The sequence below is a fragment of the Melanotaenia boesemani genome, chromosome 23 (assembly GCF_017639745.1).
Source record: "Melanotaenia boesemani isolate fMelBoe1 chromosome 23, fMelBoe1.pri, whole genome shotgun sequence".
Classification (NCBI taxonomy): Eukaryota; Metazoa; Chordata; class Actinopteri; order Atheriniformes; family Melanotaeniidae; genus Melanotaenia; species Melanotaenia boesemani.
In genome coordinates, this window is record NC_055704.1 from 26,417,501 (window position 1) to 26,428,158 (window position 10,658).

Below are 10,658 nucleotides of genomic sequence, written 5' to 3' on the forward strand. Positions count from 1 at the left end.
AGCAGATCTTGTAGCCTCTCAATGTAACTGATGGCGCTGCGTAAAATCTCCACCTTGGGTAGTCTCTGGTTGGGATTGGCCACGGTCTTCCTCTTCAGAGCGTCGAAGGCCTCGTTGATCTTCTTGAGCCTCCTCCTCTCCCTCAGCGTCGCGGCCTTGCGTCGATCCGTCGGCGCTGACTTTCTCTTGCAGATTTTACAGGCCCACATGAGGCACTGACCCTCGCAGTGTGCCTGGAGCCCCGGAGGGGCAGGCACATGCTCCTCTCCGCTGCTTTCCCCCCCAGTCTCAGATGGAACATTATCCTGACCCGGGGACAAGGAGCTGTCGTTGCCGTTGTACAGCGGAGACACCCCTGGCATGTCCAAGTGCTGTAGTGGTCCATGATCCCCTTCCTCTAGATAGCGCAAATCACTGAAAAGATAAGTGTTGGTCTCAAAAAGGTCCATCATATTGTTGCGTCCCTCTCTCTGTTTTGACAGTGGAACTCTGACATTTAAATAGAGCAGCAGGGACAGTCAACAGGCTTAAATATAGAATGTGAAACTCTATCCAACACTGGCTGTCACACACTGCAACAAGCAACTTTTTCAATGGGTCCTCACTGACGCACTGATTTGTGTAGAAAATAAATATCCATTAAAGTCTTCAAATACTATTAAAAAAGCACCTCATGTTTCATAACAGCTGTTTAACTTAATACATTCAGTGGCTGCACTGAGGTATTCCCTGCAGATAGAGATGAATATTAAAGGCTCAACAGTTTCCTTTATAGGAGCAACTTTTAGACTACAGATGATAAAATTACTTTTCATCAATGAATAAACGGATTTTTTTTCATATCCATCCATATTTAACTTAATTAAACATCAGAACTTTAAGAAATAGACAAACTCAATCCAATTCATTGTAGTTCAATTATAATCAAATCAGAACAAATCCATAAGATCCACATTACTAACTGTGTTCATATAAACCAGCTGATAGAAAATAATGACCTCGCTAAAGTTTTGCATCAAATCTTCTCTTGGATTCAGTCCTGCACCCTGAGCTGCATGAGGAGACAGCGGAGAGGAAAACCTCCCTGTAACAGGAAGGAAAGCCTCCATCAGAACCAGGAAGAACGGCCACCTGCCTGGACTGGTGGGGGTGGAGAGGACAGGAACGAGGGGTCAACCAGCAGCAGAACTCTAATCCAGGGATTCCTGCTGAGAAAGAAGAAGAGAAACACAGATGAATGACAACAACAGTGTCAGGTGTTTCTACATGGAGAGTAAAGAGAGCGGAGAGGAACAATGGAGTGAAGTTCTTGGTACTGTAGTCTGCAGCAGCATGGATATGGGATCATATGACACAATAATACCTTGCATAAAGACATTCATGCCAGCTGGCATTCATTGCTGCAAACTGGTTCCAGAACCAAAGAGAAAAAGTATAATACCTCAAACATAATCTCGTCATCCATCCACTGGCCTCACCAGCTTATCCTTACAGAGGCTGTAAGGTGGCATGAGGTGGGGTACACCGTGTCAGGGTGGGAGTCAGTCAGGCATTAATATCAAAGTTTTCATTTTCAATCACATGGAAGAGTTTTCCAGTGTGCAGTATTTCATGCAAAGAAGAGTTTCTGAGGCTGCACAACACCTTTAACTGACAAAGCAGCTCAGCCTCAGCTGGAAATGTGGTTGGATTCATTTAGCAGAAGCTTTTATCCAAAGCAACCTTCATCCAAGGATACTTGGATAACATGTGTGTGCATGTTTATTCACTTGTTTAACATCAAGAGGTGTCACAGTTCATGAGTGCAAGCTGTAAAACAGTAATGGCTTGGGTTAGGGATGCTCTATCCTGGCCGGAGGGAGGAGGAGCGGAAGAGACACCGTGGAAATTACAAAGTTGTGTTTATGGTTTCTTATTGTGTTGATGTGAGTACTTCATGTGACTGCATATCCACATAAGCTAAGAAGAGAAAAAGCAGGATACAGGTCATTAGAAAGGACTAACTCTCACCAACACACACGCGCTAACACACACAGCAACAGCAAATGCTTCGGATTATTTACAGACACATTCATACACTCTCACATCTTCCCACTAAACCGGAACATCTCCCGAACATTTCAAGACTCGAGCTAGTAGGTGAACAGCTTTATGTAAAGCAACTGATGGGCCTCACACTGAATCAAACCCGGACATGAGCTCAGTCTGCCGCTGTTGTGCCTTCATTCACTTATTTGACAACATGTGGCTAAACTGTGTAGCTGATTAGCAGACTGCTGGCTTCTTTGTTAAACATACTCTGCCTGTTAGCTATGATGAAAGCCAGTTTCGGGGCTATTTCTTCCTTTTCAAGCAATGATACGTTTGCAGCAAAGGTTGCATGTTTGCATGCTTGGTTAAAAATGTCAAGGGTGCATCCATTGAACACAGAAATGGGATAGTTTGCATATCAAACCAAAGCAGCTGCCTGTGGACCTTATCTTACTACAACATATTTATCCTTGGTCTGGACTAACCTTAAAGAGCTTGATAAACACATTTCTTTAGTCCAGACTGTATTTTATTAATTTATTTAATTATTTTATTTCAGGCCACCAAGGGACAGACTGCAACCTGGATTCCATCTTCATTTGCAACCTGGGGCCGTGTCAACATGGCAGGAATTGCCAAGAATCAGTAGAAAAATGTGTAAGTAGGAGGAATGCAGATTGCTTTAAAAATGTTTTAAGTTAAATGATTTTAAACCCAATATATGCTTAGCCCAACCATTTGTCAGTACAAACATAAGCAGTTGTGAGTGAAAACAGAAACGTACAATAACTGTTAAATGTCTCCAAACTGGTAACCTGTTGCATTCAAATACACAACTAATACTGTTACTACTGGAGAAAATAGTAACTCGTCCACAGTCCACGACTAGCACCTCTCACCACCAAACACAGCTTCCTTTTAAACGTTTGTGGCCAACAAACAGTAGCAAGACGTAGAAACTGGACTTTATCCTGCCAACGAACGTGTAGATGTTCATGTCTCAATTGTATGGCGTACAGAATAAGATCAGTTCAATTTAATAATATCATAATTATGACAGACGACTGGTCAAACTCACAAGCTACAAAGATCAGATTATCCACTGAGATAAAGTAGAGAAAGGCAAAGCACACATGCCAAACATGCCGCTATGTTCATTAATATCAGTCACACTGGGCTTAATAGTAAATACATATGACATCTATGTTGTGTGTGTTTTAGCTGATGAGATTTCTAATGACCAACTGTAACGTCCCCACACAAATAGACTGGAATCTGCAGAGTCAAAAACAGCTTTGTGAAACGCATGCACAACGGTGGTAAAAATAGAAACGTGCCTCATTCATTTCAGATTCAGAAAAGAGATAAAAGCCTGTGAGGAGGTGATATACTGCCAACGGCATGTTTGCTGCGACCTAAAAGGGACACGATTGGAAACTTCACAGGCAGGAATGTGAGGGATTCCTATTTTTGTACAGCAGCATGACCTTGTGTGATGACATAAAGATCCAGCAGCAGCTTCAGCTGCAGAAAAGCTGCTTTAGGCTCCAGTGTCCTGATCGCTGGCTGGATTTTTTCCAGTGAGTTCGTCTAATTTAGATGGAACTCAGCTTAAAGAAACTATGTGAACTCGTGTTATGTGTGGAGTCTACTACGACATGCCTTTCGTCATTTGAGAGGGTGTCTGAAATACTGCCACAAGACAAAACTGCATCTTTAAATCATCAAACTCACACACAGCTGATGGTATGATATCCTTCCATGTCTAAAGTTTCTTTACTACTATTAAACCTCTACTCGTTAATTCAGTTCTGTTCAAATCTGATAAAGAATATAAAAATAAACCAAATTAATCCACAAATATGTTTTGTTTTTTACTACGGCAGTCTTGTTCATAAAATAATATTATAAGCTTGAAATGTGCAAAGAAAATTACAAATGATGACAAATGAAGAGGAATAAATAATAAATAAATAATAGATTAACATTTAGGCTCTAACTTGCCCTGATAATTGTACTGAAGTGAGCTGTGAGCGTGGAGTCGTGTCCCTGCTGTGCCCCGATCGTGTATTGTTTCGCCAGGGTTACTCTGCATCCTGAACCGGACCATAAATTCCTGTCAGTGTCAAAGGGTTGATGCTTCAGCTGTCAAGGAGAATCATGGTGTAGCCGGAGAAACTCCAACTGCAGAATCCGGCCACGCAGGGAAGGAGGAGTCATGCTGGACTGAAAGTGTAAATCTGTCTGGAGTCCAGAGAGGACCGGAGTCAGCAGCGCTACAGGCGGAATAATTACAGGCAAAATTCAGGAGAACAGCACTGACACAGTGATTGTGTTTCAGATGTCCACATGACAGATGCCGTCGTTGGGCGGTTGTCCCATGCTAAAAAAAAAAAAGTGGAATATGCTAAAATGACAAGAAGGTACAAAATATTTAGCTGTTTGGGGAATTAAACATTTTTCTTCATTAAAGGACCACTTTCTAATCAATTCCCTAAACATGGACCCAAAGCTGGATGTTCATTAGCTTAGCTTAGCTTAAAGCAAGCTTTTGGATTGTCAACCATCCTTTAACATATGAAAACATCCTGTAATTAAAGATATCCCTCAGGCTTAAGGAAAATAGTGAGTGCATTTTAGGGTCAGTATGTTAGAAGTGACTAGCTGTGCTTGTTTGAACGTGAAGAGAAAGCTTGTCAGCACTGAGCTCTGATAGCAATGAAAAGGCAGAGCGCTCGACTTCCAGCAAGTGCTGTCAAAAGCAAAAAGAACGATTAAAAAATACAGAAGTTAATGGAAAAATCAGTGTTTCAAAACTGGAAGGAGAATCTCTAAAGGTAGACTTTTTCAGTCCATGAGGGAATAAATAACATCCAACTTTAAGAAAAAAATCCCTAAAAGATCCAGAAAGACTGAGGATGGAGAGAAAGGACTCACCTGGAAAATGTGCTGATGTGTTTTTTCAGATTATCAATAAATACTACAGACAGATTTATATGCTATATAAAATTAGCGTGAACAGCTTCGTTTTAGTTATTTCCACCACTTTTTAAACTGGACCAAAGTTTATATGAACACATAAATGTTGATAAAATACAAAACACATGAAATATCCGTTATTTTCTAACACAGAAATGCATCTTATTTTGATCCGATCTGATTTCATTCAGCAGCATTAATCAGACTGAGACTTGTCATGATCGGGGTTCATGTTTTCGGTTTTTGTCTGGTTTAGTTCTGTTTCCTGTTTTGTAGTTTTTCCTCATGTGTTCCGTGTTTTCTGTTCCTGCCTTGTTAGTTCACCTGGGTTGATTTCTCATTCACTTCACCTGCTCCTGCTTGCTCCCCTGGTGTATTTATAGCCCGTGGGTTTCGGTCTCTTTGTCAGATCCTTGTGGTTTATCCTTGTAGTGTGCAGTTTTTCCTTTCTTTTGATTCTGGTCATTCCTGAGCTTTGGCATGAAGTCATTTTGCTCCTGCATTCCTTCTGCCTCCTGCATCTGAGTTCTGCATTTTGAGTCCTCACCTCAGCCACACCGTGACAAGACAATGAAAATAAAATAAATATGTAACTTTTTTTTTATTTGCTGTAAATCTTACATAGTTTAGAATTTAAAAAGGATCATAATGTTATACACGTCACACAAACAGTGCATGGTTCATGTTTTCCTTCCTTCTACAAATCAAGGATTTTAAAACGTTTTAAAATGTTTGCCTGTTAAACCACTGAAGTCGCTGCTTTTTCCTTGGTGAGACTACGACGTACATTAACCTGTACATGCCTCACCATCAGGAATTATCTCGTCGTCTGTTTGCCTGCAACCTCTGTAACCAGGAAATCTGGTTTAAATCTAGAAGTATAAATAAGATTTTAACTAAGTCGAAACAAAGTTTTTAACACAGGGTTGTTCTCAGATACGTTCACATACAACACAGCACCGTTTGCTCGATGACCATAACGGTTGTTTCCCTTTTCTGTGTTCAGACGCATCTCTTCATTCATACCTTCATATCCGTGGGCTTGTAACTGCACAGTAAAACACAAACATGTTAAAAGTCTCTTAGCAGTATCTTGGCTAAGTTCACTATAACAACATTACACACAGAGCAGTTTGCAAGTGAACGTTACAGTTTGAATCCTGGAAGGCATTTCCAAAACGTTCAGATTCAGTGTTCAGAGATAGTTCACCCGTGCTTTGACCTTCAGTTCTTGTTTTTGCAAAAATATCAACATTACCTCGACACAGATACATGGTGCATTTAAAATGAGTTTTATTTACAGTCACCATCAGTTCTCACACCAGGAGTCAATGAGAGAAATGAAGTTTTCATCTCAACATGCGACAGGCACATTCTCGAAAAATTGTTAGCAAATAAGAAATGTTTTTGGTCAGTTCCTTAATTTTTTATTTTGGACATCAGGTGACACCGTCAGTAAGTCTCTCCTCCAGTAATGTATTAAAAAGTCAACTCTTTATGTGAAACTAGATCAGTTAAAAGGAATAAAAGGAACAAAGATCATGAAATGAGAGAGCAGATATTCCATATTTATAGCTCAAATATTTGTTATTAGGGATGAGCTAAATTATACTTCGGACAGATTTAAGTAGTTATTCACTCATTTATAAGACAATGAGAGTCTACCTGTGGAACAATAATGGAAAGTTGATGATGAAGCTGTTTTTAAAGCACTTTTAAGCTGAATTAAATGTAAAGAATTTGGACATATTGCTGTAAAAGGGTTAGTGATGAAAACGCTCATTGATCAGTGATTCTCCCTCAGAATTAAACCCAGAATCCAAATAATGTTGGGGTGCTGTGTAAATTGTACATAAAAACGTAAACATCTGAAATATTCACAAGTAAGCATAAGAAATCTTGAAAGTAAGACATTTTATTATTTCATGGAAGATATGAGCTTATCCTGATTTAGGAACAGGCCATGTGCACCAGGCTGTAGCATCCCCTCTCGCCTGTAAAAGTCTGGGAAATGAGGAGCTGCTGGACTTTTGGAAGAGGAATGTTGTTCCAGTCTTAAACGATGAAGATTTCTTGCTGCTCAGCGCAGCGTCCCAAATGTTTGGTGAAAGTCTGGACTGTCCACTGATAACAAGCTGGACGCTCCCTGTCTTCTTTAGTCTGCCGGGCACGGCGTCCATGCTCTCTAAGCGGGATTTCCACAGTTTTCCACTTTGCATCAGTTCTTTTTAAGTGTTTTCTGGTGCTGATAAGATGCCGATGCTTCTGGGCGGAGAAAATCTGGAAAAATGCATCTTTAACCTAATTACTCACATGTTCCTCCACCTGTTTCGCTTCTTTCCAGCCTTTTTTCCTTCTCTAATTATATTCAGGATGAGCTAACTTTACTCCCAAAAAATGTTTCACTTTTAACATTTCACATGTTTTCCATCATGAATAAAATCAGTCTGTTTTCATTCATTCAACACCTTGCTCCAACCCTTTTGGATAATATTGTAGTTTCACCAACTTTCTTGAGCCTTGCCTTTATTTGTCTCTCTCTTTAGCACTTCTCAAGCAGTCTTAAAAGGCCAATCCTTCACGCTTATCATGTTCTCTTACAGTTAAGAGCTTCTACTCACATGTCACGTCCATGTGATTTTTTTTCTCCATCAAGGGGGTGTTAGAAGTAGGATCCAGTTAGAACTAGCGTTGACATGGGGGTCAGAAACAGAGCTAATAATTAACATGAACTGGAGGAGCACCCCTTCACACACCGCCTACCCCCACCTCTTCCTGTCTTGGCCGCACCTCCTGCCTCAGACGGGCTGCACACTCATTGTGCTCTTTGAGAGGAAATGCTGAGCACCATGACGGACACACAGCATATAACCCAGCTCCACACCTGGGATATGAATTAGCCAATCAGGGGTTAAGTACTCTGGTCATGGGCTTGATGACAATGCTTAACCTGAGACCACAACCTCTTGACTTGCAGGGTCACCAGCCCCCTGACTCAGGCTGTGAAGAGAGGCCTGTGGAAAGCAGATCATATCTCAATAATGTTGTAATTCATGCAAGGAGAAATTAAAGAGTAAATGATTTGAGGAATCTCTCATGTTTTCTTTCACCTAAATCTAGAGGGTAATGAATTGTCTAAAATTGGACATGTAACAGCAAACATACACAGACACCAGAGCCGTCTCAAAGAAACTTTTCATTAATAATAAATGGTAGCTTACACCTTTCCCCACCTTCCCTGGTGAGAGGGCTGAAGTGAGAACATCAAACAGATGTTTCTTTTCATGCTACAGCGTTTGGCTTGCTACACTTCCGATTGCTTCTTCGTGGTTTGAGAGAAAGCTAAAACCCATCTGGTGAAGTCTAAAGTGGGCTTGCAGGTGTTGTTCCCAGGAACAACAATTAACTCAGTATTATTTCTACATATGACATATTAACTTAATATATGTCACTTGAATTTGAAAAGCGATGAAGAGCGATGCAAACTCTAAAAAGGCTTTTCAGTTTTACTTTTGAATAACAAAATATCAATGGATGAAAAAATAATGAATAATAAATTAATAATAAATTATGAATTAATAATTAGAAAAAGAAAAGTGCAATGGCCTCAAAAATAGTCCAGGATCAAATTTTGAGAACAAAATTAAAAGATTTAGGGGGCTGTAAAAGAAAAAAAACTTCTGGTGGAACATCCCATGACTAATTTAGTTAATTGGCAACAGGTTCGTAACCCAGTTGGCTTTTGGGGCCTGTTGCCTTAATTCTTTTTTAGATGGAAGCAGGTGGTGGAAACCTTCATATTGACAGGAGAACATCACACAGTTGCTGCAGGTTTGTCGGCTGCATCCATGATGAGAATCTCCCTTTCTACCTCATCTCCCGTCTCAACTCATCCATGATGAAAATCTTTTGTTCCACCACATCCATGATGAGAATCTCCCGTTCTACCTTATCCACGATGAGAATCTCCTGTTCCACCTTATCCGCGATGAGAATCTCCCGTTCCACCTTATCCATGATGAGAATCTCTCGTTCCACCTTATCCACGATGAGAATCTCCCGTTCCACCACATCCACGATGAGAATCTCCTGTTCCACCTTATCCACGATGAGAATCTCCTGTTCCACCTTATCCACGATGAGAATCTCCCGTTCCACCTTATCCGTGATGAGAATCTCTCGTTCCACCTTATCCACGATGAGAATCTCCCGTTCCACCACATCCACGATGAGAATCTCCCGTTCCACCACATCCACGATGAGAATCTCCCGTTCCACCACATCCATGATGAGAATCTCCCGTTCCATCTTATCCATGATGAGAATCTCCCGTTCCACCTTATCCATGATGAGAATCTCCCGTTCCACCACATCCACGATGAGAATCTCCTGTTCCACCTTATCCACGATGAGAATCTCCCGTTCCACCTTATCCGTGATGAGAATCTCTCGTTCCACCTTATCCACGATGAGAATCTCCCGTTCCACCACATCCACGATGAGAATCTCCCGTTCCACCACATCCACGATGAGAATCTCCCGTTCCACCACATCCATGATGAGAATCTCCCGTTCCACCTTATCCATGATGAGAATCTCCCGTTCCACCTTATCCATGATGAGAATCTCCCGTTCCACCGTATCCATGATGAGAATCTCCCGTTCCACCTTATCCATGATGAGAATCTCCCGTTCTACCTTATCCATGATGAGAATCTCCAGTTCCACCTTATCCATGATGAGAATCTCCCGTTCTACCTTATCCATGATGAGAATCTCCCGTTCTACCTTATCCATGATGAGAATCTCCCGTTCCACCTTATCCATGATGAGAATCTCCCGTTCCACCGTATCCATGATGAGAATCTCCCGTTCCACCTTATCCATGATGAGAATCTCCCGTTCTACCTTATCCATGATGAGAATCTCCCGTTCCACCTTATCCATGATGAGAATCTCCCGTTCTACCTTATCCATGATGAGAATCTCCAGTTCCACCTTATCCATGATGAGAATCTCCCATTCCACCACATCCATGATGAGAATCTCCCGTTCTACCTTATCCATGATGAGAATCTCCCGTTCTACCTTATCCATGATGAGAATCTCCCGTTCCACCTTATCCATGATGAGAATCTCCCGTTCCACCTTATCCATGATGAGAATCTCCCGTTCCACCTTATCCATGATGAGAATCTCCCGTTCTACCTTATCCATGATGAGAATCTCCAGTTCCACCTTATCCATGATGAGAATCTCCCATTCCACCACATCCATGATGAGAATCTCCCGTTCCACCGTATCCATGATGAGAATCTCCCGTTCTACCTTATCCATGATGAGAATCTCCCGTTCCACCTTATCCATGATGAGAATCTCCCGTTCTACCTTATCCATGATGAGAATCTCCAGTTCCACCTTATCCATGATGAGAATCTCCCATTCCACCACATCCATGATGAAATTCTCCCGTTCCACCTTATCCATGATGAGAATCTCCCGTTCCACCTTATCCATGATGAGAATCTCCCGTTCCACCTTATCCATGATGAGAATCTCCCATTCCACCACATCCATGATGAAATTCTCCTATCCACCGCATCCATGATGAGAATCTCTCGTTCCACCTTATCCATGATGAGAATCTC

The 10,658-nt window shown here is 41.4% G+C and overlaps 1 protein-coding gene across 1 annotated transcript in view; it reads right to left on the reverse strand.

Annotated features, from left to right (window-relative positions):
- myf6 (myogenic factor 6) overlaps nt 1–459 on the reverse strand; it is a 2,023-nt gene extending 1,564 nt beyond the window's left edge. The window contains exon 1 of the mRNA XM_041976893.1: nt 1–459. This exon is cut by the window's left edge and continues 64 nt beyond it. Coding sequence (XP_041832827.1) covers nt 1–452 — 452 coding nt within the window. The 5' untranslated portion in view covers nt 453–459.
- Between the last annotated feature and the right edge of the window lie 10,199 nt (nt 460–10,658).